The sequence below is a fragment of the Crocodylus siamensis genome, chromosome 1 (genome assembly GCF_052110815.1).
Source record: "Crocodylus siamensis isolate JL-2025a chromosome 1, ASM5211081v1, whole genome shotgun sequence".
Lineage (NCBI taxonomy): Eukaryota > Metazoa > Chordata > Crocodylia > Crocodylidae > Crocodylus > Crocodylus siamensis.
In genome coordinates, this window is record NC_143395.1 from 55,477,899 (window position 1) to 55,505,049 (window position 27,151).

General features: G+C 46.6%; 1 protein-coding gene across 3 annotated transcripts in view; it reads right to left on the reverse strand.

Moving 5' to 3' along the window:
- LMBRD1 (LMBR1 domain containing 1) overlaps positions 1 to 27,151 on the reverse strand; it is a 211,592-nt gene that overhangs the window by 134,093 nt on the left and 50,348 nt on the right. For all 3 annotated transcript variants that reach the window (XM_090034614.1, XM_090034620.1, XM_090034608.1), the window contains exon 6: positions 6,326 to 6,414. In XM_090034614.1, coding sequence (XP_089890740.1) covers positions 6,326 to 6,414 — 89 coding nt within the window. The remainder of the gene's footprint in view (positions 1 to 6,325; positions 6,415 to 27,151) is intronic.

A 27,151-nucleotide genomic window follows, 5' to 3' on the forward strand; every position in this document is an offset into this window, starting at 1 on the left:
CTGGCAGGTGCTAGGTCTCAAGGATGGCAGATTTATGAGGTTCTACTGTAGTGTCAAACACTTAATCTCCTTCTTCCACTATTTGGGTAGATGATGGGAATGCTGTGGATACAGTACCTGGAATTCAGCAAAGTTTTTGACAAGGTCCAGTATGGCCTTCTCATAAACAAATAGGAGAAGTGTGGACTGAACAAAGCTATTAGATGGACAGATAACTAGCTCAATAGCCATAAAGCAAAGGATAATTATTAATAGATCTATGTCAGAATGTCAGTCTGACAGGGATCTGTCCTGGGCCTGGTGCTATTTAACCTGTTTATTAATAATTTGAATACAGGCAAGGAAAGCTTCTTAAGCAAGTTTAAGAATGACAAAACTGGGAAGGATTGTGAACACCGAGGATGTGACTGCAATTCAGAAGGATCGCACAGAATGGAAAGTTGGGCTAGAACTAACAGGATAAACTTCCACGTGGACAAGTGCTAGGTGCTGCATCCTAAGAGGAATAAAAAACGCACAAATACGAAATGGGGGAGAACTAGCTAGATGGCAGCACTGTGGAAAAGGATTTGGAAGTCTTGGTAGACCACAGACTCAGTACAAGTCTACAGTGTGATGCAGCTGCATAGAACGTAAATGCAGTTTTGGGATGCATCAATAGAAGCATTAGAGGCAAAAGTTCCTCTCTGCTTGGCACTGGCTAGGGCTTATACTGTGTGTAGTTCTGGGCTCTACACTTTTAAGAAGGACACAGAGAAGCCAAGGAGGGTCCAGAGACAGGCAAAGATGATCAGTTTGGAAGGGTGTCACAAGGTCAGGTCCCAGGGGTGGCCGTGACATTCTTCTAGAGGCTCTGCAACCATACGTTATTCCATCCCTAGAGCGCCTTTGCCTTTTGCCTGCCATGCCCCGATGGTAAATATAATAGGGAGATTGCCCACAGGCCTTCACATGGCCCAGGTCCACTGAACCCTTATCAGCCAGTACCTGCACCCAGGCCCCTTGCTGCGCCTCATTCCATAAATGTGCCCCCAGATAGCACTCTGAGCCTTAAGGAAAATTGCATGGCTCCAAATAGTCCCCTACACCACACCCTATGCCTTAAATGGCATCCTTGCAGATGTTCTGCCAGTTGCTGATGCCACCCCTTTCTAGGCCTTCCAACTCCTTGGCTTCTGAGCTAGCCCTCAGACCCCTTGGTCTCTCTCCTGGCCTTTCTGCGGTTGCCAGACCCTTCAGTCTCAACTGCCCTCTGGGCTACCAGGCTCCTCAATCTCTCTCCTGGTCCCTCTCTAGAGCGTTATCTTCTCTGTACTTTCCCCAACTGCTGTCCAGGCCCTCAGCCCCACCCAGCCCTATGCTCTGTTCCCAGCTGCTGAACCCACCTGGCCATGTGTTCTTCTGTCAGGGTGTGCGCTCCCCTACCCTTCCCCCTCCACAGGGTCACCCACAAGGGAATGGAAGCTGAGGCTTTCCAGCACCCCATGCTCACCTTTCTCTTGAATGGCCCAGGCATGGCATGTCAGAGGCTGCCCCACCACATCAACCAACTCTAGTAGGGTGCAGTTTTAGATCTTACCCAGGACTGGTTTCCAAGCCTTTCTGGTCTTGCACATCCCTCTCTGGGCTGTTGCCTAGAAGCTGTATGCCCTTCCTGGGCTGTTAACCAATGGGTCCCCTGGCCCTCTCTCACATCAAGTCCTCCATCTCTGGACCCCAGCCCACTCTCAGACCCCTACCAGCCATTGTCACCATAGGCTGCATGCTCCCTGACCCCTCCCTTTCAGCTGTGGCCCTACAAGGACCTCTGTGCTTAAGACCTGGCCCCATCTCCAGGCTAGTTGAAGCTCCAGGCTGCTGGTTCAGGCAACCACTAGCAAGGGGCTATTTCACCTTTTGGCCCTTCCTGGGCCCTTACCCCAGCATAGGCCAGTCATGTTTCCCCAGAGTCAGTCCTCCAAGCACCAGTCCTCTCCTCTGTGGGTCTGCCCTCTTGGGCACCTCCATAGATCATACTGCCTCTTTCTCTCTGGGCTCACCCAGAGCCCCCAACAGGTCTCTCAACACAATCCCTTTCATTCTCTTGGCTCATCTGGGCCCCTCCTGGCCTCTCACAAGGCCCCTCTGCACACAGCTCCTCTCTGGTCCTGTCCTGAATCCTCCCCAACAGGCCCCAGGCAGTCAGCCCCTCTCTCAGGGATCTGAACCCCACACTGGGTCTCCAGGAATCTCCATCCCCTTTGACATCCAGAAGTTTGGGTAGGAATTTTCTCCCTGCCAGCATTCAGCAGTAGCAGCCTTCATAGATATAATAAATTTCATAGACATTAGGGGCTGGAAGGGACTTCATGAGATCAAGTCCAGCGCCCCCACCATAGGCAGAAAGTCAGCTGGGATCAAAAGTGACCCCAGCAAGAAATACATCCACCTGTCTTTTGAAAGTCTAGAGTAGGTGCTTTTATCACCCTGATAAAGGGAGTCTGTTCCAGACCCTGGACACTCACACCATGAAGAACTTTTCTTCTTATGTCTAGTCTAAAAAAAATAAATAAAGTCAGCCTTCCTGGAGTCTGTGGCCATTGGACCTTGTTATCCCTTGTGGAACTCTGGTGAACAGCTGTTCTCCCAGGTCCTGATGTACCCCTCTTATGTAGTTGAAAGCTGCCACCAAGTCCCCCCTGAGCCTTCTCTTCTCCAGACTGAAGGAGTCCCAAGTCCCTCAACCTCCATGGATCATGAGTGGCTCTCCTCTGGACTCCCTCAAGCTTCTCCACATCCTTCGTGAAATGGGGGGCCCAACACTGGATGCAGTACTCCAGCAGCAGTCTCACCAGGGCCAAGTAAAGCAGGAAGATGACTTTCTTGGTTGTGTGCAAGATGCATCAGTGGATGCATGCCACAGTTTGGTTTGTTTTGCCAGCCACAGCATCACATTGATGGCTCCTATTTATTATATGGTCAATCAAGACTGCCCCCATCCCCCAAGTCACTTTTAGTTGTTATGCTAGTAGACAAAGCACTGCCGAACCTGTAAATATGCTGAGGGTTCTTCCTACCAAAATGCAACACCTTACACTTCTCTACATTAAAGGCCACCAAGTTTTTGTCAGCCCACCTTGAGAGCATGTCCAAGTCAGCCTGTATCCCCAGCATGTCCTGCAGTGTGACCACCCTCCCCCATAATTTGGTATCATCTGCAAACTTGGCCAGTTTGCATCCAACTCCCAAATCCAGGCAGTTAATGAAGATATTAGAGTACCGGCCCAAGTACCGAGCCCTGAGGAACTCCACTGGTCACCTTGCACCACACTGATTTGCTCCCATCAACTAGTACTCCTTGGGTTCTACCCTGTAGCCAGTTACCTAGCCACCTTCCTGTTGGTGATGTTCCTACCCCAGCTCCCAAGATGCAACTGCCTGCTCTGCTCCATTTGGATCAATAACCTGCCTAAGCCCAGTCCTCCTCCAAATCGGGTAACTCCCTAAAGAAAGTCACATAGCTCCTTTGACAAGACCGAGCTATATCTGCTAGCCCCGGGGTCAGCCAACTGCAGTTAGCCCTGATCCCAACATGCCAGTGGCTCAAAAGGCTGCCTGACCTCTTCAAGTGGCAGGCACATCAAGTGCCCTGCCATAGAAGACAAGTCATGTGAGGGGGGCCAAACATGTAGATGTTCAGCTTGTGGAAAAAGGTGCTGAAGAGGGGACATGAGAGCAGTCTTCAAATGCCTGAAGGACAACCATGAAGAAAAAGGGAAAAAAAAGTACCCTTTTTCTCTTGCTGCAGAAAAGAGGACAGAAACCAATGGCTTGAAGTTACAGACAAGTAAGTTTAAATTGGATATTAGGAAAGAAATTTTCTTCACTGTGAGAATAGCATGGGATGGACTGCCTAGATAAGTTGTGGACTCTCCATCATTGGAGGTGTTGAAGGTTAGAGACAGCCACGGGTTAGGAATGATCTAGGTGTAGCTATGCCTGGTTTTCTACCATGGATATTTCCCATGCTTCTGGCCTTTGCCTAGTTGCTCCCCACCTCACCCTTCCATATAATATATTTTATATTTTAAGGCTTCCCAGAGGCACTGGATGCTGGCTACAGCCAAGGCTGGGGATTTCAACTGAGGTGTGCCAATTCTCCTGCTAAGAACAAAGCCAGAAGTTCCCATCTAGAGGATCTTGCTCCTCTGCTCAGAATCAAACTGATCTCCATATTTAGAGAGTCAGGACTTTTCACCCCATGGTCAGATTGACAAGGACCGTGAAGGTTTTTGCCTTCTTCTGCAGCAGGGGGCATGGCCTTCTACCCAAGACTTCTTGAGCATATATTGACATCTCATAGAAGCAGGACATTAGCTGCCTTGCTTCCCTTGCTTTACCTGCGTAAGCTAGAATGTTAGGTCTAGGTTGCAACACAGTTGATGGTAGTCTTACCCAGAGTTTAGGTTATGGCTACATGGGATGATTTGGATAAGGATGATTCTGTCTCAGGCAGGGCATTGGACTAGACTTCTTTGGAGGCTTACTTCATAGGCATCAAGGCTGGAAGGGACTTCAGAAGATCGAGTCCAGGCCCCCGCCCAAAGGGCAGGAAGTCAGCTGGGGTCACAGGATCCCAGCAAAATAAGCATCCAATTTACTCTCAAAAAAGTGTTCAATGTAGGTGCTTGAACCACCTCCAAATGGCAGGCTGTTCCAGACCTTGGGGGCTTAGGGAAGAAATTCTTTACTGTCCATGTCCAGCCTGAAACGGTTTTGCAGTAGTTTATGATCGTTCAACCTAGTCATGCCCTGGGGTGCTCTAGTGAACAAACATTCCCAGATCCTGGTGGTCACCCCGATAAACTTATAGGTGGTCATCAGATCACCCCTGAGCCTGCGCTTTTCCAGCTAAAGAGCCCCATGGCTCTTAGTCTGTTGTCGTATGGTCTGTTTTCCTGACCTCTCATCATGCACGTGGCTCTTCTCTGGACTCTCTCAAGCTTTTCCACATCCTTTTTGAATTGTGGAGCCCAAAACTGGATGCAGTACTCCAGCTGTAGCCTCACCAAAGCCAAGTACAAGGGGAGAATGATGTCCCAGGATTTGCTTGAGAAGCATCTATGGATGCAAGCCAGCGTTTTGGTCGCTTTACTAGCCGCAGCATCGCATTGGAGGCTCACGTTCATCTTGTGGTCAATGATGACCCCCAAATCTCTTTCTTCTGTAGTGCTAGGCTTGGCAGTGCTACACTGGCTATAAGGATGCTGCAGGTTTTTCTTCCCAAAGTGGAGAACCTTGAATTTTTTTAGTGTTGAATACCACCAGGTTCTCGTCCACCCATTTGCTGAGCATGTCCAGGTCAGCCTGGATCACTTGCCCGTCTTCTGCTGTGGATGCTTTGTCCCAAAGTTTGGGTGTCATCAGCAAACTTGGCCAGTCCAATGTCCACATCATTAAATGAAGATGTTGAACAATATGGGTCCAAGGACAGAGCCTTGGGGGACCCCACTGGTCACAGGGCACCATGATTATTGACTTCCGTCAATTACTACCCTCTGGGTCCGACCATGGAGCCAATTTCTCAGCCGGTGGATCGTGGTGGACCCAAGGCCACAGCTGGCCAGTTTTGCCAGGAGGCAATCATGGGATACCAGATCAAAAGCTGTTTTGAAGTCAAGATATGACAACAATCTCTTCTCCCTTGTCCAGGTGATAGGTCACATGGTCGTAGAAGGAAATGAGATTGCCCAAGCAAGACCTACCTGCAACAAACCCATGCTGGCTATCCCTCAGGATGTCGGCATTGGCCAGTCCATTAAGGATGGCTTCTTTAATAAACTTTTCTAAGATCTTCTGTAGGATAGATGTCAGGCTGATGGGCCTACAAGTTAGCCAGATCCACTTTCCTCAAAATGACTATGAATATAAAATGCCTTAAAAATTATATTCCAAGGCATAATACCAGAACAGTTTTTGAATGGATGAATCCTGAATGAGGTTAAGCCAGTAGAACTATCAGGGTTTGGTATCAAATTGTAGGACACCATTCCAACCATCTCTTATGCATCTAGGTGCCAGCCAATTTGAAACAATACTAGATTTAGAGATGGGCTCAGGGTCTGACCAAGGATGGCAATTCCCAGGCTACAGAAATAAAAAGTTTCAACTTTCAGTTACCAAGGAAAAGATTGTTTTAATCTCAGTTAAGAAGTGCACATACCATCTCTCGTATGTGTATCAATTTTAGAGTAGGCATACCCAAATGAAGTGACAAACTGACTTAATACCAAATTCTTGACAGTCTGGGGGGAGAGGGGGCACAGAAACACAACACTGCACTTACGACTGCTTCCAAATTCTTCAACCAGGAGCTTCATTTTCTCCCACTCCGTGGAGTTCTTCTTATACGGAATATCCAAAGGAACAAAAGCGCTGTATTAAGAAAAAAAAGTTAATCTTGTTTGAAGTCATAAGTCTTCAGTTATAATGCAGTGGTTTGCTACTAACCAATTTAGGGGGAGATAGAGGCCGCCAAGGATTCAGTCTATTTGCCACCCCCACCTAGGAAACAGACACTGCCCTAAAGCAAGCTGACTTACGAAGTTAAAACAAGAAAGGGAGAAAAACCCTCTTCATCTTCAGTCGATATTTCCTGCATATTAGTCGTGTTTTCACATAATTATTCCCTATACCTGACATTTTACCTATAAGTCAATTATTAGAACAGCTTTATGTTCTGTTATGAAGACTATTCTAGACAGTTTTCATTTACAGGATTCTTTATGTATATAAAAAGGGGAGAACAGGGATATGGAACAGCTTAAAACCTGGAAGACAATTTCTTCATTCAGCTGCTGGTGCAAGGTAACATTATCCTTTTTGTACTGTGGTGAAAAGGCCTATTTAGCTATACACTTGACACTCTCAGAATACCAGTTGCCCAGTTTTAAGTTTTTTAGGATCTCATATAATGATCTGTAAATAGCCAAAAATTTGGATTTCTATTTTTTTTAGGCCCTATTGCAGTTGTACAGGTTTATGCCAGTTTGACTTTAACCATTTTAAAGCATGACACTTGGCATGAAAACAAAAAACTAATTTAAGAAAATGCATTATGCAAGTTTCCATTCCCTTGCTCCACCTTTACCAGCAGCTAACAACAAAGAATAATCAAAGTTTAAGTACTTTTTCTCCTAAAAAAGTAATTAGTTGAAAACTCCCCTTTTTTCAAAGGGTGTTCATTTGCTAACATGTTGTTATAGAAGCCGTTTCATTTTCAGAGCTGAACATTTTCCGTACAGGTTGCACTGGAAGAGCCACCTGGGTCATTAAATACACGGTTGTTAGGAACCATAGGGTAGTATAATGGTCCAAAACCACCCACAAGAAAGCATGCACCCTAGCCACAGCCATAAAAGCACTCTATAAACAAGGTGCAACAAAAGAGAACATTAGGATGTTCTCTACAAAGAATGAACCTCCCCCCCAAATATACCAGTTACTGCTCCCTTCCCTAATTATTTTGGGGTCATCTGTTCTCTTCCATGCCATCTTAAGTCCCGTCACCTGATGGCCTCTCTTTTGGGGCGTTGGTTGTTTTGGGGAGGGTTTTTTTTTTAGTCTTCTTCAACTCCACCTAAGTGACTTGGTTATGGCCCTTGTTACCTGGGTGTGACAAAGGGCCCTAGCCAGTCCACGCCCAGAAGTATATAAAAGGACACAGACCAAGTAACCACAGGCACAACGAACAGGGAGAAGCAAACAGTTTGCCAGTCGCTTATTTTTAGCAGCTGAAACTCAGCAACTAGACCAAGATTTAAGCCCCTTGTTTAAACTGAAGTCTATAGCAAAGGGGAGTTTGCTAGCAAGTTTGCTTGGAAACCCTTGCATTCATTCACTGTAAGCTTGCTGAGAGGAAGCGGGTAAAGAAAAGGCCTGCTTGCTGTTCCTTTCAGATCAAAGAACAGCAAACTGGCCCACTACAGAGGAGTTTGCTAAGGAAGGTCTGCTTCGAAAGAGAGGCAAGTAGTGAAGGGCAACAGATAAGACCAGACGACCCAGGGAGAAAGCTGGAAGATGTCACAATCCCAGAGCCACTACCACTTCCAAGTCCTCCTCTGCTTCCAACTGCAAGGTGTCTGTCTGGGCAGGACTGCACTGCTGAGGTTTCCACCCAGGTCCTGGTTTGGTGCTCTGCAGACTGCAGCTTGGAGATTCCTTCCAGTGTCAGAAAAGGTAGGGGAAGAGCCTTCAGCATGAGTGGTGCCTTCTGGTGGCATTCCCCAGGGAGAAGGAAAGAGAGCTACAAGGTAACAAGGCTCTAAAGCATCCTCTGCCATAAGGCCTTCATTGATTCCATGCTGAAGGAAGCCTCTAGGATGGTGGAAGAAGGATTGCCATAGGTGATGCTAGGAAGGAAAACGAAGGGGCCATGGACTCCCAGAAAGGTGGAAGCCTGCATCTTCCGGCAGTGGTTTGCCTGGAGAACAGATAGAGTGCTAGCAAGAGAGGAAGAAAAGAACATTCCATTAGCTAAAGAGGCCAGGCCAGAAATAGCCAAGGTGGGGAGGATTGAGATCATTGCCATGAAGCAGCAGCAGCAACAGGTGGTGGCAGCAGCTAGAGACTCCCTTCTGCAGAGGACACCTACAAGAAGTGAAAGTTTGGTCAATCAAAACTTGGGTGGAGTATTAGGATGATCACATTTGAATCTTGGGGAACACTGGATTTACAGCTGAATAAAGGCTCTTAAATCTGCATCTCAGTAAAAGCTGCTAGTCATAAGGCAGGATGATATATTAAAACCAACTCTGCAAATGTTGAAGCAAGCAGTTTTTTAACAGTGGGGTAGGGTGTAGCATATATGGTGCAAGAAGAACAAGATGCAGCCCACCAGCTATCATCAGGAGATAAAGCAGAAGCAAGACCTTGGAGATGGAGTCAGCAAGAAACCATTAAAGAACAGAAAATGACCGAAGGAAGCGGAGGTCAACATCTTATGCATGCCCTCTTAGCAGAGAAGCATGTAAGTACAAGAAATTCCATGCTAATGAAACAAACAGTAAACAGAGGTGGAGCTCAAGACAGGAGGAGAAATGGGTGGAACAAAAAGGAGTGAGGGTGGACTGAAATGTGCCAAAGTATATAAATGTGGAAAGAACTATTGTTCGTGGCTGTCCCCTGTGTTCACAGGCTGTGTGTCTGTGAGGGAGCTCACCCAAAGCCATTTCCATTCTAAATAAAGCTGTTGTGAGCAATGTGTGCAAGTAGCATTTGCTCCCTGCTTGCTCTGGCTAATGAGTAACAGGATCCATGAGGAACTGGATCATCTCCCTAGTCGCTGGACACCACATGGAGTCGGGGTCCAACAAGGAGTACAAGAATATTGCTTGGGCATGCAGGGATTAAAGTCAGGAAGGCCAAAGAGCAATTAGAGTTGCAGCTAGCAAGTAACATGAAGAGCAACAAAAAGGGTTTCTACAAGTAGGTCAGCAACAAGAGGAAGGTCAGGGAAAGTCTGGGTCCCTTAGTGAATAGGGGAGGGAACCTATGGACAGATTATGCAGAAAAGGCTGAAGTACTCAATGCCTTCTTCACCTTGGTCTTCACTGGCTAGGTCAGTTCCCAGATTTCTGCAATGGGCAGCACAGTCTGGGGAGAAGGTAAGCAGGCAACTGTGTTGAAAGAACAGGTTAGGGACCATTTAGGAAAGCTGGACGCGTACAAGTCCATCAGTCAAGAGACAATGCAAATATCATATATGTGAAGGTGCTGATTGAGTTGGCTGATGCGACTGCAGAGCCACTGGCCATTATCATATTTGAAAACATGATAAATCAGGGGAGGTCCCAGACAACTGAAAAAAGGGCAAATAAAGGAGGAACCAGGAAGCTACAGACCAGTCAGCCTCACCTCAGTCCCTGGAAGGATTTTGGAGCAGGTGCTTAGAATCTATATTTCTAAACACTTGGAGAAGGTGATTAGGAACAGTCAGCATGGATTCAACAAGGGCCATGACTGACCAACCTGACTGCCTTCTATGACAGGGTAACTGGCTCTGTGGATGCAGGGAAAGCAGTAGAGGTGATATATCTTGACTTTTGCAAGAATGCTGTGGGAGCCTGTATCAAAAGCTTTGCTAAGGAGTTGAAGGAGTAAAGGATGGATGAATAGACCGCAGACGGATAGAAGGCTAGCTGGATTGTCAGGCTCAACAGGTAGTAAATCAATGGCTCAATGTCTAGCTGGCATCAAGATGAATGAGTCAGCAGTGTGCCCTTGTTGCCAAGAAGGCTAACGGCATACTAGACTGCATTAGTAGGAGCACTGCCAGCAGATCGAAGGAAATAATTATTCTGCACTGGTGAGGCCACATCCAAGTACCGTGCCCAGTTTTGGGCCCTTCACTATGAAAAGTATTTGGACAAGTTGGAGAGAGTCAAACAGAGGGCAATGAAAATGGTTTGGGGGCTGGGGCACATGACTTCTGAGAAGCTGGGAAATCAGGTTTATTCAGTCTGCAGAAGAGAAGACTGAGTGGGGATTTCATAGCAGCCTTTACTTGAAGGGTGGTTCCAAAGAGGATGAAGCTAGACAGTTCTCAGTGGTGACATGACAGAACAAGGAGCAATCATAAGGTTGCAAAGGAGGTTTTAAATTGGATATTAGGAAAAACTCACTTGGAGGGCAGTGAAACGCAGGAAGAGGTTACCTAGAGAGGTGGTGTGACCTCCATCCTTGGAGGTTAAGGCCTGGCTTGACAGAGCCCTGGTTGGAATGATCTAGTAGGGGATGGTCCTGCTTTGAGCAGGGAGTTGGATTAAATGACCTCCTGAAGTCCCTTCCACCCCCCCTCTTTTTTTTTTAAATTTGATTCTATCAATGCGTTCCAGGTTTATCTCCATCTTGCTTCTCTAGTCACCAGTCTCAATGGATTGTCCTCTTCTGAAGAGTAAGCAAACCCTCTCATTCTTATGTGCAGTCACCCATGCCTTTTTCCAATCACATCCCTAAAATGCCATTTTCTTCAGTTGGGTTTCTAGTCTTTGGATCTTGTTCCATGGATGAAGCACATGGAATTATAAACTTCGCTGCCAAACAAGAAAGCAAAATTTCTACACCTTCCTGCCATCTGAGACCACCTGGTAAGAGAAACTGCCCTATCTGCACAACAAAGAACAACTCACACAAAAGGGACTCATGGACCCAATACTCAGTTCCCTTAAAAGAAGCCATACCCCAAACTCCTCCCTACAAATCAGCACCAGCTACCTTATTTGCCAGCTCTGCAATCTCTCAGTGGCTGTTTGGGTTTCAAAGCCTGGGGGATGAGGCTAGCTCAAAATTAGGCATAACTGCATATAGGGGACAGGCAACAAAGCTACAAGGTCCTAAATAAGGCTTTGTTATAAGTGAGACCATCACAACTTCCTCATGCAGACTCCAGATCAAAAAAATTCACCAAAGTAATTGATAAGTGAACAGGCCCTTTTGCTTCTTCCTCTGATCAAGTGCTACTCAAACTTCTTTTTGCAAGTAACACTAGTCAGTTATATTAGGCCATAAGCTATTTCTGTATCATGTAAATACTGTATTCACACAAATACAAGAGACAAGCCCCCTCCTCCTCCTACCACCAAAAAAAAAATCAGCATCAGGGGAAAAAAGCCCCTCAGATTTGCATAAGAGGAAACCTCATTAAATACAGTGTCTATATGCTAAAAGCAACATGGGCTCAGCAATGAAAACCAACTATGAAGTTGATTAGATGTAGCCAACAGGAAGCATGACTATAAAAAGCACATGGCCCATATTGGGCAAAATGCTAATAGGAACTTTTGGGAGGAGTGCATTCTATTTGCAAGCCTTAGACCTAGAACCTTTGGAGTTCAGATGCCATCTAGTCTTAACTTCTTCCTAGCCAAAAAGACTAAGAGTAGATAGGAGAAAAAAGTGCAAATAGTCCCATTGCTTCCCCCCGCCCATTGGAGCTTACTATTAGACTATGCTAGTGCAGCCCTTTCCACCACCACCCCCCCTCCGCCCCCAATACGTTTTGATACAGGAACTACACCTTTCTAGTCTTCAAGCAGATAAAACACTACAGTATCACATACCTGCTCCAATCCTCACACCTGTGTACCCATGCTCCCATCCACATACCCTTCAGATTTACAATTACACTTGCCTGCCTCTGCCTTCTGTTTCTTTATTTAGTCCCTAGCCTTTACAACTATCATGTCACTGACTGCTGTATCTCCACCATCTCTGTCACTGTCCTCAGTCATGGCGATTCAACCCACCATCTTCTACTTCTTCCTTTTTATCAATGCTCTCTTCCTCAGGGGGGTGTCTTTGAACCATCTGTGCCAGTGGTTCTTCTACAAAGTTAGCTTTGCCACCTCTTCACCATCCTCTCCTAATATCTTCTGGTAGCAAATCTGCAGCTTGCTCAGTCCCACTTTAAAAACACAGGTCTCGACTGAGAGTTTTCCGTTAGTACATCAGAAGGTTCCTGGTCTTGCATAGGGTGTGTCTGCCGTAGGAGACTAACCAATCAAAGCAGGCTGATAGGGACCCTTTTTGTTTGGTCAAGTGAGCACCACTTCTCTGGTCATGGTTTTGACTCCTATCACCACCTAGCAGAGCCAATTTACTTTCTTCTATACCTCCTAGACTTATGGACAGAACCACAGGAGACGGTCAATGGTTTCCACTTTCTCTTGGCAAGTTTCCCTGGGGCAACTGGGTTGGCTTCTTCCCTTCTCTGCATCTCAACCCACATGGGGAGTGCTTACTGGACTGCCTGCCCATTCAAGTCCCTGTAGTCTTTCTGTAGACCTTTGTGGAAGGTCTGCTCCCACATGGCCTGGCAGCCACTGCCAGGGAATAGGTCTACAGTCCACAGGGTCTTTGGCTGCTATCACACCCCAATGACCAGTGCACCCTTGACCTGCGAGCCTGGGTCGGCACGACCAGCTTGGCGCGAGGAGGGATTTATGACCTGACAGGTGGGTGTTAACGGTGAGCAGGAGTCAGATTATTTAAAGCGTGATGGTTACACAGAAAGTTTACTTACGCTACTGATGTAGTGCAGCGTAGGCAGAGGAGTTGATTACTCAGTTACAGCATGCAGATGCTCTGTCACCCAGCCATTAGTGGGTTGCAGACTTGCTGAATACAGGTTTCAAGCAGTTCACACAAATTACTACGGTCTGCAGATTACCGAGAGCTCTTGACGAGAAAGACGGACGACGAAAATAAGACGAGCCGGCAGAAACGGGGTTACGCCAAAAGAAAATAAACCGGGGCAGGGAGATGTCTGTAACTGATCAGATTACAGATTGTGTCTCCTGGGAATGCTCCAAGAGCTCCGCTTTGGGCAGAAGTTCTTTCAAAGTTATACTAGGCAGGGTAGCCAATTACTACAAGCCAGGCATGAATAATTAACAGGTTGGCACTTGTGCTTTCGTTGTTTGCTCAAGTTTCATGCTGGCAGCCCATCCTTCAAGAAGGGGGGGCCTTTCTTTTAGTTTAGGTGGTACTGAGACTGTTTGGTCACAAGAGGGTAAGCACGACACATTATTCTGATCTTACAGTTTCATTAAAGTCAGCTAATCTCGTTACTATAGGTACTTTATCTTTTGTGCTGGGCTGTCAAGGTTAGTTTCTCTCTCGTATGAGAAGCTCAAGTGATTTGAAATGAGGCACAGACACGGGTGTGTATATGCAGCACTGTTAATACAGAGGGATAGACTACAATTGCAGAGTTTGTTGTGTTAGCCTCTGACCTTTTGCCATCAGCATCTAAAATCAAAGACTTTGATCTTTGACAGCTCCGACCACCTCCTCCATCTTGCAGTGGTTGATCATGGTTCCAGGGGCTTCTTTGAGCACATATACTTACTCCAGAAAGCATCCAAGACCTTGGAGAATCATGGTTTCTCCAAAGTCCATGGTTTCCCATGGGGATACATGTATACCTGCCAACATCTCAGCAGGTGCCCAGCTTAGTATTCAACAAAGCAGGCCATTTTCATCTCTATCCCAGTCACCAGCAGGCAGATCTGGCTCATGTACTTGGCCCAAAGGAACAGCTGGGTATCTGGCATTCCCAACCCCAGTCTGCTTAGCCTTCTAACAAGTAAAATGCTGTACTTCTTCCCCATCTGTATCTCCAGAAGCAGCAACACATGACTCTGGTTTCTATGGACATGTTTTGGCAGGGGTAAAAAAAGACTAGCGCAGTGTACAGGAGCATCAGTAGCAGCACTGCCTAGATGAGTACCAGGTGCCACACCCCTCCATGGAGAGGCAGCACATGCCATAGTCCCAACCTCCATTTCACTTTGGCCTCCATTTTCTCCCCTACCTTCCATCCATCCAACTTGGGGGTCAAACGCTACCAAAGATCTTAACCACATAATTAAGCCCACTGGGGCATGGGGGACTACCGCCACTGCTGGCCTGCTGAGCAGCTCGTCCTTCTGCTCAGTGCAAAGAATTATGATGTCATTGGGATAACGGAGACCTGGTGGGACTCCACCCATGACTGGACCACGGGTATAGAGGGCTATACCCTGTACAGGAGGGATCGTGTTGACAAAAGGGGCGGGGGTGTAGCTCTCTATGTCAAGGAAAGCTACATGTTCCTGCAAGCTGATGTTGGCGACCAGCACAGACAGCTAGAGACCCTCTGGGTAAAAATTCGTGGGGAATACGGCACAGGGGACACAACGGTGGGAGTCTACTACAGACCTCCCACTCAAAGTCCTGAGCTTGACCAGGAGTTCACCCAGGAACTGACTGAGGCTGCTTGCTCCAGGACCTTGGTTGTCATGGGTGACTGCAATTACCCGGACGTCTCGTGGGAGGACCACTCAGCAAAATCCGAGTGGTCGCCAAGCTTCCTTCTCATGCATGAATGACCTCTACCTGACTTGAGAGTGTACGGGCCAACAAGAGGCAAAGCGCTGCTCAACCTGGTACTGGCTACAGGGGATGACCTAAAAATCAGTAACCTAGTGATTGATGGGAAGCTGGGTGACAGCGACCATGAGCTGATCACCTTCACCATCCGCCGTAAAGCTGGCAAGTCAGTCAGCAACACAGAAGTCCTTGACTTCAGAAAAGCTGACTTTCACAAGCTCAGGAGGCTTGTCCGTCAGGTCCTAAGAGACCATAACACCAAGGAGAGGGGAGTTCAAGAAGGGTGGTTGCTCCTCAAGGGAGCGATCCTCAAATGCACAAGCTAAGTCTATTCCATCTTAAAAAGAAAGGCAGCAAGAGAGCACAGCAGCCCCCCTGGCTCTCCAGGGACCTAGCAGACCGCCTGAGGCTAAAAAGAAAGGCCTACAAAGGATGGAGGATGGGATTCATCTCCAAGGAGGATTGTTCTGAGCTGATCTGGTCCTGCAGCGAGCAAACCAGGAAAGCCAAGGCTGCAACTGAACTCTGACTAGCTACGAGCATCAAGGACAATAAGAAGTCTTTCAGATATGTAGAGAGCCGGAGAAAAAGCAAGGGCAACACGGTACCCCTGCTGAACCAGATGGGGCAACTAACAACACCTGATGCCCAGGAAAAAGCCAACCTATTAAATGGGTACTTTGCGTCAGTCTTCAAATCAGTCCCATGGGACGCTCATGCCCACTACGGGACAGGGAGGTCTGGGTGAGGGAGAACCCCTGCCCTCCACAAATGCTGACCACGTGAAGGAACACCTTGAGAAGCTAGATACCTTCGAGTCAGCCAGTCCTGATAGTCTACACCCCAGGATGCTCGCCAGCTCCTTGAGTATCATAGCCCAGCCTCTGACACAGAACTTTGAAAACTCCTGGTGCTCTGGTGTAGTTCCCGAAGACTGGAAGAAGGCCAATGTGGTGCCTATCTTCAAGAAAGGGAGGAAAACTGGATCCGCCTAACTATAGGCCCATCAGGTCTTAGAAAAAGTTTATTAAAGAGGCCATCCTTAATGGACTGGCCAACGCCAACATCCTAAGGGATAGCCAGCACAAGTTTGTTGCCTGTAGGTCTTGCTTGGGCAATCTCATTTCCTTCTACGACCAGGTGGCCTATCACCTGGACAAGGGAGAAGAGATTGATGTCATATATCTTGACTTCAAAAAAGCCTTTGATCTGGTATCCCATGATCACCTCTTGGCAAAACTGGCCAATTGTGGCCTTGGGTCCACCATGATCCCTTGGCTGGGAAACTGGCTCCATAGTCAGACCTAGAGGGTAGCAATAGATGGCAGTCACTCATCGTGGTGTCCTGTGACCAGTGGGGTCCCCAAGGCTCTGTCCTTGGACCCATATTGTTCAACATCTTCATTAATGATGATGTGGACATTGGAGGAGTCAGGAGTGGACTGGCCAAGTTCGCCAATGACACCAACTTTTGGGGCAAAGCATTCCACGCCAGAAGACAGGCAGGTGATCCAGGCTGATTTGGATGGGCTCAGCAAATGGGCAGACAAGAACCTGATGGTGTTCAACACTGAAAGATGCAAGGGTCTCCACCTTGGGAAGAAAAACCTGCAGCATCCTTATAGGCTCGGCAGTGCTATGCTGGCTAGCACTACAGAAGAAAGACTTGGGGGTCATCATTGACCACAAGATGAACATGAGCCTGCAATGCGATGCTGCGGCTAGTAAAAGCGACCAAAACGCTGGCTTGCATCCATAGATGCTTCTCGAGCAAATCCCGGGATGTCATTCTCCCCTTGTACTCGGCCTTGGTGAGGCCGCAGCTGGAGTACTGCATCCAGTTTTGGGCTCCACAATTCAAAAAGAATGTGGAGAAGCTTGAGAGAGCCCAGCGAAGAGTCATGCGCATGATCAGGTCAGGATAACGGACCATACGACAACAGGCTGAGAGCCATGGGGCTCTTTAGCCTGGAAAAGCGCAGACTCGGGGTGATCTGATGGCCACCTATAAGTTTGTCAGGGGTGACCACCAGGATCTGGGGGAACGTTTGTTCACCAGAGCGCCCCAAGGGATGACAAGGTCAAACAGTCATAAACTACTACAAGCCTGTCTGAGGCTGGACTAAGGAGGAATTTCTTTACTGTACAAGCCCCCAAGGTCTGGAACAGTCTGCCATCGGAGGTGGTTCAAGCACCTACTTTGAACACCTTCAAGAGTAAATTGGATGCTTATCTTGCTGGGATCCTGTGACCCCAGCTGACTTCCTGTCTTTGGGCAGGGGCTGGACTCAATCATCTTCCGGGGTCCCCTCCAGCCCTAATGTCTATGAAATCTATGAAAAAAAATCACAGGCAACAGATACCCCCTACAGCCAACAAGTGCTTTTGTTCATGTTGAGCTTGGACCCCACAGTAGCAGTGGGAAGGGCACATATTCTCTAACCTTTTTGAAGGTTTGTCTTGAATATCTAGAAAATTATATCACATTTATAAAGTTGAGTGAATATGGCATATATAAAATCTTGAAAAAATGGGAAGGGAGTTAACACTAAGGACTCCAGAGAGATAAAAAAGGTCAAGTAGAAGTACTGTACCTTAATTTTACAGAGGGAGTAAAGCAATGAAAACTGAGGAAGGAAGCCCAGCAGAGAACAACACAAGGCTGCAAGTTTTGCTGAAAGCAAGTGCCACTACAGTAAAGCCACAAAAATATTCTTCTTCCTCCTGCAGTGACATGCTCTAAGACATTAAGGGAGCAGTCCAATGGAAACATGAAGAAAACTACCAATTGCTAGACAGAGGGCCCATCTACATGTGCCAGTAGGGGACAGCAATAAACTGCAGAGCTTACTGGGGTACAGCACATTAAGTTGGGTCACAGAAGCTTGGTCTGGGGCTGCTCTGACTAGGCTCAATGTACTGCAGAGGAGCTGGCTAGGGCATGAGGATGTTTCAGTGTGGAGCTAACTGGCAGGCAGTCATTCCCCTCACTGAAGCACCCCCATTCCCCAGCCAGCCAGGTCAGGTGTCTATAGATGTGCTGCTGCACCAAAAAAAAAAAAAACCGTAACACCACAAACTCCATGGCAGAGCAGGACTTGTATTTACAAGTTCTATCCTGCTGCAGAGTTTATTCGTTTGGTACACCCTAAAAAGGGTGCACCTGTAGACATAGACATTTACTCAGTAGTTAGTCAACTGCGTAGCAGACACCTTGTGTAGAAGTACCCATTGTTATTTTCAGTGTTCTTGATCTCTGAATAAAGTGCCATTAAGAACACTGAAGGGGAAGAAGCAGCCATGATGCAATTCTTCCTTACCAGTAAAATCTGTTGTTATCTGGTACTTCAGTAATATGTTATTAACTCAAATTTCAGTGCCGCACCACTTTGCCTCCTGCTGTGCCAGTAACTGGAATTTTTAGATATCCAGCATGAGTGGGAAATGTGGGGTGCTGGTTAACAGAGATTTTACTGCAGAATGGTGTAAAACCCTTATTCTTGGATTGGAACAGTGAAATATGCAAGATCTTGCTTAATTAGTTATACGGTACACAAAATCAACAAGTTTGACAGGACAGAAGAAGAATGTGGAATGAAAAAGAGAGCGACCAAGGTGAAACTAAAGGGAATTTTATGAATATTAAAAGGTTAATGGGCAAATATGACAACAGCAAAATGCTACTCAAGGACAACACAAAGGGATCAAAAGGTTCCTTAACTGATAACACCTTTTGGAATCAAAGTCATCACAAAAGCATCTATACCAGAACACTAAAAGATGAACAGACATACGAAGGCTGAATTTAAACCAACTAAGCAAGCTCAGATACAAAGAACGGTATGAACACAAGAACTAGATGCTCAGAATTAGATCAGGTATTTATATTCAGCACTGCACTGTGCTGAGTAAACATACCCAAAGATGTACACAACATGTCAAGACTGTAAATTACAGCACATTCACATCACAACATCCTGCTCCACAAAGGCAGCCATCTCAACTGAACAGTTCAGGCGATAGCCTCTGGATGGTACTGCATGCCTGCTAATTATCATATTCACTCAGCAGTGCTGAGTGCACAGGTAACAGAGCCCCTATGCCAATTCTCTCTCAGGAGGCAGCCCTTGTGCTGCTGCCAGTCTTGACCAACTTAAGTTTTATCGGTTGATAAAAAAGCAGAGGTCTTCCATCTGTAAGAAAGTTGCCCAGCTGCATAAACTTCAAGTATTGACCAGAAAAAACAGATCTATGCTCATACCCAAAAAAGGTGGGGGAGGGGAGAGGAAGAGGAAGGAGGAGGAGGAAAAGAGATGTTGTGGTTACAAATAGTTTCAAGTGCAAAGTTGGTCAAGGCTGAACTACTAAGTTACTAGAAGGAATATTACAGAGATGTTATTCAAAAGTGAACCGTTTTCTTCAGAAAAAAAAAAAACACAAGAGTACTGGCTCCAGCATGAAATATGGCAGGAGCCTCCAAAAAGCAATCATGTTTTCAAAAGCACCTATAAAAACAAGGACTTACTGGACGAACAATTTGGAATAAATTACCCAATTCCAGAACAAAATTTGACAAATGGAAGCGATAAAAAGGTGACTTAACACTAAGTAGCTTCAGTGTAATTAGATAGTTGCATCTGTGCTTTTTCTATTGCTCATTAAAGCATTAGTCTACCAGACTACCAAGATTCTGTATAAAAGGATAGGGCCCCAACACCAAGTAACAAACATAAAAATACTACTATTCATAGTTCCCATCTAGGGAAAAATTGATAAATTCTGCCATTTAAAAAATAACCAAATATGAAGCCTACAAGTAAAGAACAATACAAGAACCAAGCTTCAGGATATTTCTGATCACCTTTAGTCCTCAAAATTATGAATTAATTGGGAGTTATCTTGTTCTGTAGACTTACTATGCAGGAAACTGACTTTCAGTCTTTCACCTAAGTCTGTTTAAGTGACCTATTCCACCAGAGAGAGAAGGTACCAATGCCCAAAAACCACCAGAGTTCCCAGACTTTCAGGGTTCTGTCCCACCTGGACAATCACAGACACTAAGAAAAATACTTTAAAAGTTAACATGTTAAGACATGCATAAGAAGCAAAGTTTTCCCCCCTCTTACCCCCTCAGAACCTGCTAAGCAGAGTTAGTTGAAAGAACAGGGGTAGCAGTTTGGTTTTTTTGGACATCTGTAACACTGCTGAAGAAGTGCCAAAGAAAGCTTTGAAAGGCAACTATTTACAACCATCAAAACACTTCTAGTAGAACAGTTAAAGTCTTAGTTCTGTCCTATAGTTCCAATACAAAATTGCTCTAGTACCCAATTCCTGTTTGGTGATTAGTCTGAAATGCAGGACAAAAAGAATATTAGATGCTTCATTTGCAGGTAAGAACTACAGAAAAATATGAAGCGCTCTAAGATGAACATGGGCCGGCAGTGTGGGGATGCAGTCAGGAAGGCCAACCATACCTGGTCATGAATCCACAGATGCATCTCAAGCAGGTCCAAGGAGGTGATCTTCCCCCTCTATGCAACACTGGTCAGGCCGCAGCTGGAGTACTGTGTCCAGTTCTGGGCACCACATTTCAAGAGGGATGTGGACAACATGGAGAGGGTCCAGAGGAGGGCCACTCGCATGATCGGGGGCAGCAGGGCAGGCCTTATGAGAAGAGGCTATGGGACCTGAACCTGTTCAGCCTCCACAAGAGAAGGCTGAGGGGGGCATCTAGTAGCCTCTTACAAACCAGTCAGAGAAGACCAGCAGGCACCGGGGAAGTCCCTGCCCTGCCCCCCCCCAAACACTGCCAGGAGTGACCAGGAATAACGGTCACAAGCTGGCAGAGGGTAGATTTAAGCTAGACATCAGGAGGCGCTACTTCACCGTCAGGGCAGCTAGGATCTGGAACCAACTTCCAGGCGAAGTGGTGCAGGCTCCTACCCTGGGGGTCTTTAAGAGGAGGCTAGATGTACACCTTGTTGGGGTCGTTTGACCCCAGTACTCTTTCCTGCCATGGCAGGGGGGTCAGACTAGATAATCTGCCCATTCCACTTATGCAAAACAGAAATCATAAACTGCAAAAAAACATTAGAGAGGAAAGGACCTCTAGAAGATGCTTTCATAGCACACTTATTTTAAAAGCTTGACAGGAAATTGAAATTCTGAAGAAGACTACAGGCCTCGTCACATGCTGCACTTTGTGCTCAATGTTGATCGATTTCAGTGCTAGCTCAAGTCTGGAGCAGTGGCACCTTAAGGCTAAAATTAAAAACCTTTTCCAACTGTCTAACCTGCACAGCTGTGATTTGGTTGCCACAGAGGGCTGACCACCAAGGGCTGGACTAGGAGCTATAGCTGTGAATTGCCAATGGAAAGCTGGTGACCCAGGAGACCTCTATCCCTGCTCTAGGTGGGGCTATGCGAGACATGGGATGTGGGCACAGAGTTAATAAAGCTGGGAGGAAAAAAAAAAAAAAGTGTGAGTGGGATGGGGGAAGATGAAGGAAGTCAGCTACTGAAGGATCAATTTAAAAAGTTAAAATTCAAAAAAGGAAAAAAAGAAGAAATAAATTAAAAGGAAGTCTCATGTTTTAATAGACTGGGTTTTGGATTGAGGGGTGCTAGTTGTGCTGGAGGGTGGGGGGAGAGGAAGCCTCAGTTCATGAGGACCAAGCCTGGCCCCCTACCTTGTCTCCCCCCTCCTGCCCACCAGACCCGTCTATGCCCGGTGACGTGGCTAACTGGTATGTGCTCTGCAGGCTGCTTCCATAGGATTGAACCCCTGGGGGTAGGAAGGTCCCACCCCAGGGGCAGCGGGGGAGCTGGCTTGGTGCCAGAACCAACCCCTGCGAAGTAGAGAGTGGAAGTATTGTCCACGTAGTTTTGAGAGCTGTATTTTCAATGGTGGCATTTGCCATGCTAAAAAGCAGGAAACTCTTACTCAAGATAAAAGAATAGGAATTTGAGTAAGAATTTTAGCATTTGGACCAAGAGAAAGACTGAAACTCAGAGACACTGCAGGAGAAAGCAACAGCACAATGTTTAAGTTAAGAAAGAGAATAGATCTGATCAGGAATGATTTCATAGATTTTCATAGGCATCAGGGCTGGAAGGGACCTCGGGAGATCGAGTCCAGCCCCCTGCCCAAAGGGCAGGAAGTCAGCTGGGGTCATAGGATCCCAGCAAGATAAGCATCCAATTTACTCTTGAAGGTGTTCAATGTAGGTGCTTGAACCACCTCCGCTGGCAGACTGTTCCAGACCTTGGGGGCTCGGACAGTAAAGAAATTCTTCCTTGTGTCCAGCCTGAAACGGTCTTGCAAGAGTTTGTGACCGTTCGACCTCGTCATCCCTAGGGGCGCTCTGGTGAACAAACGTTCCCCCAGATCCTGGTGGTCACCCCTGAGCCTGCGCTTTTCCAGGCTAAAGAGTCCCATGGCTCTCAGCCTGTCATCGTAAGATCTGTTTTCCTGACCTCTGGTCATGCGCGTGGCTCTCCTCTGGACTCTCTCAAGCTTCTCCACATCCTTTTTGAATTGTGGAGCCCAAAACTGGACGCAGTACTCCAGCTGCGGCCTCACTAAGGCCGAGTACAAGGGGAGAATGACATCCCGGGATTTGCTCGAGAAGCATCTATGGATGCACGCCAGCATTTTGGTCACTTTACTAGCCGCATCGCATTGCAGGCTCATGTTCATCTTGTGGTCAATGATGACCCCCAAGTCTTTTTCTTCTGTAGTGCTAACCAACGTAGCACTGCCGAGCCTATAAGGGTGCTGCAGGTTTTTCCTCCCAAGGTGGAGAACCTTGCATTTTTCGGTGTTAAACACCATGAGGTTCTCGTCTGCCCATTTGCTGAGCTTGTCCAGGTCAGCCTGGATCACCCGCCTATCTTCTGGCGTGGATGCTTTGCCCCAAAGTTTGGTGTCATCGGCGAACTTGGCCAGTCCACTCCTGACTGCAATGTCCACACCATTAAATGAAGATGTTGAACAGTATGGGTCCAAGGACAGAGCCTTGAGGGACCCCACTGGTCACAGGGCACCACGATGAGTGACTGCCATCAATTACAGCCCTCTGGGTCTGACCACAGAGCCAATTTCCCAGCCAGCGGATCGTGGTGGACCCAAGGCCACAACTGGGCAGTTTGGCCAAGAGGTGATCATGGGATACCAGATCAAAAGCTTTCTTGAAGTCAAGATATGACATCAATCTCTTCTCCCTTGTCCAGGTGACAGGTCACCTGGTCATAGAAGGAAATGAGATTGGTCAAACAAGACCTACCCGCAACAAACCCATGCTGGCTATCCCTTAGAATGTTAGCCTGGGCCAGTCCATCAAGGATGGCCTCCTTAATAAACTTTTCTAAGATCTTCCCCAGGATAGAAGTCAGGCTAATGGGCCTGTAGTTAGCCGGATCCACTCTCCTCCCTTTCTTGAAGATCGGCACCACATTGGCCTTCTTCCAGTCTTCGGGCACTACACCAGAGCGCCAGGAGTTTTCAAAGATCCGTGCCAGGGCTGGGCTATGACGCTCGCCAGCTCCTTGAATACCCTAGGGTGCAGACTGTCAAGGCCAGCTGACTTGAAGGAACGTCTTGAGAAGCTGGATACCTTCACGAGGTCAGCATTTATGGAGGGTAGGGGATCCCCATCACCCAGATCTCCCTGTCCCACAGCAGGCATGGGCGTCCCATGGGACTGATGAAAGACTGACGCAAAAGTACCTATTTAATAGGTTGGCTTTTTCCTGGGCGTCAGTTGTCAGTTGCCCCGTCTGGTTTAGCAGGGGTCCAATGCTGCCCTTGCTTTTCCTCCGGCTCCCCACATATCTGAAAAAGGACTTTTTGTTGTCCTTGATGCTTGAAGCTAGTTGGAGTTCAGCTGCAGCCTTGGCTTTCCTGGTTTGCTCCCTGCAGGACCGGACTAGCGCAGAATAATTTTCCTTGGAGGCGAATCCCATCCTCCATCCTTTGTAGGCTTCCCTTTTTAGTCGCAGGAGGTCTGCTACGTCCCTGGAGAGCCAGGAAGGCTGCTGTGCCTTCTTGCTGCCTTTCCTCCGTGTTGGAATAGATTTAGCTTGTGCATTGAGGATCGCTTCCTTGAGGAGCAACCACTCTTCTTGAACTCCCATCTCCCTGGGGTCATGGTCCCTGAGGGCCTGACCGACAAGCCTCTTGAGCTTGTCAAAGTTGGCTTTTCTGAAGTCAAGGACTTCCGTGGTGCTGACTGACTTGCCAGCTTTACAGCGGATGGTGAAGGTGATCAGCTGGTGATCGCTGTCACCCAGCTTCCCATCCATCACTAGGTCGCCTATTAGGTCGTCCCCCTTAGCCAGTACCAGGTCGAGCAGCGCTTTGCCTCTCATTGGCCCACAGACTTCTTGAGTCAGGTAGAGGTCATCCACGCATGAGAGAATTACTATTGTCCATAGTAAATAAAGAAAAATGTAGGGTGAAAGATGCTAGTAAAGAAACAGATAAATTCTGAAAAACGTTTAAAAATAAAATCTTGTTGTGACATACACCTGGATCAAATTATGACCTTCATTTTTTTGCTACATGATGAGCACATCTACCCTTGCCCAACCCAGAAACTGATGCATTCCAGTAAGCAATCCCAGTCAGAAAGGGATGTTTAACACGCACGAGTGACCAAGGGCAATCAAACAGTAGTGTAGGCCCATAAAAACTTTCACTGACAACTCCTAACTCCAAACCTCATAGAACAGGGAAAGTTTCATAGGTTCCCCCAAGGGAAGAGAAGAATGAACTCTTATTCTGGGTACACGGCAAGAGAGGAAAAAAGTTGTACTTAGGGGATACACGCAGAAAGGGCCAGGCTACCACCACATGTCAAAACTTTCTTTCCAGCCAGCCAGAGGTTTTTCTCATCCTGAATTGCTAATAAAACCTCAGATGATCCAACAAAAGCAGCAGCTACATGCAAGTTTTTAGCTTGGGAACCTTTGTAAGTAAACATTTCAAAAACATAAAAAGTTTGACTCAGAAGTATAAAAGAAATAAGCCACTGGGCATCCAAACTTATTATTTATTTTTTATCCCAGTGTACTTTGTTTTCTAGTAAAAACATGCTAAGTTCATATAACAAAACTGTACTGAATTTCATGTGAATTGGACATCAATGCATACTGTACAAGTGGAGAATAAGGGACTTTGTGACAAGGAAAAACACCTCTTCTCTCTCTACCTTTGATAAGCTGCAATCATGAACTGACTGATACAGCTGAGCATTCCCCATATACATCAGTTCACTTCAAAAATCCAATTCTCAGATAGCACAGGGGATAAACAACTGACATTACATAGAACAGGCTGGTTTTCCTTTAAAGCTTTTAATATCTTGTTTATGCTACTGAGGCAAACTATAGCCCAGCCCCACAGACATATGGCAGCAAAACTGCAGGTTAATTTTTAAGGAATCTCCACGCGCAGCTGGAAAGAGCAAGGTGTCACAGGTTAAACAGCTTGAAGCAAAAGTCTGAAAACTGCAGGAAAATCTCAGAAAAATGTCTCTTCACAACAGAAAATAATTTTAGACTAAAATAAATCTACGTAAAGTATTTACTCAATTAAGGGGACAAGGCTTTTCCTCTCCATTTAGCATGGGGGGAGGAGAAAGGGAAGCCCTACATCTTCAAATCTAGTACAAAGTGCTAGGGGCAGACTGCTGCTGCAGCTCTGGCTCTGACCCCAAATCCAGGTCAGGGCTGGCAGCACAGCTGCTGCCTGCCCCCTATCCCAAACAGCATTCCCCACCTCCTCGGCTGCACTGCATTCCCCCTTACCTTTGCTCCACTGGAGGCTGGCTCCACCTTCACAGGCACCTGGAGCAGACCATGGCTCCAGCCTGGCCCTGTAGCAGCAGTGCAGTCAGCACTGCTGCTGAAGGGCCAGGCTAGGGCTGTGCTCAGTAACCCAGGTTGTGGCTGGAACGGAGCCTGCCAGAGCACAGGTAGGGAAAGGGGAAGGTGAAGACAGGCAGGTGGTAGAAACTTTGTTTTGCAACCCTGACCTAACCTTGGCAGACAAAAGCAGTGGTAGAAGCTCAGGACCTAGGAGGGTTGCATGTGGGGACAGGATCAAGCCCAAAATTTAAAAGTTCAGGATAAAGGGAGGTAGACTGCATGGTCTCCCCCACACTTCAAGTTGCACTGGTAGAGCTGAAGATGGAATTGAATTACCATCACCTGCCCCAGGCCAACACTTGAACCTCCCCCTCCCCACTTTTGAACAGGGAAGGACAAGCCACAAAACAGTTCTTTGATTTCAGTGAATACGGTAGACAGATATAGTGCCTCTACCTACCTACCAGCAAGTTGTTCTAGTATTTTTTAATTAAAAATAATTGTTATTGAGTTTAGTTAATCTGAAATCTGATTAGCTTTAAAAGAAATTCAGGCTGCAATATTATCCTTTAATAAAACAAACATTAGCACTCCATGACTACTAGACTCTGCATTTCCACATCAAAAAATCACTACTCTTAAAACACTTAAAGGGCTGAACTGTGTCTCAGTATGAATTTTTCCTATTTCCTAATCGTTTCTAAAAACTCTTGAGAATCCTTTCCAATTTTTGTCTTCTTACCACCAGAATAACCAATAGTATTCCAAAACCTGGTATTCGGTTTTACTGAGACCTGGTTATCAACAACAACAACAGCAGCAGCAGCATTCATGGGCAGAAATAGGGAGAGTTTTGCCATGCATCCAACAGTTACTGGATTTGCTGAATCTGTCAAAACCTCAGAACTAAATATCTGGTTTCCAGCACACCTTAGAAAGTTTGTTTTTCCATGTTTTAATGGCCAATTCTCCTCAGTAAGTCTGAACCAATTACTAGAAATGAAATAAGCAGGATTTTGATTCCTGCTTTTCAATGGATAATTTAAAATAAAAATTGTTCCTTCACTGGCATAATGTATATAGCCTGAACTTATGCCAACCGAATGTAGTATGAACTAGGAGGTGCCCCAATATATTTATTGCCTACTGGATCAATGCTAATAAAAAAGGAAATTGCATTAAATTTGCTATTGGCTTTTTTTGACTGTTGTAGCCAATGTTTACCAATGATTATGCCTTCTGGCCAGGGTGCTGGACACCTGGGTTCCCTCTCCCCTGTGCGGCCATGGTCCCCAGGTGCCTCGGTTCCCTTAAGAAATGGCAGGTTTCACCTTGCAGGCAGGCAGGCAGCATTCTAGCCTACAAGGGGCCT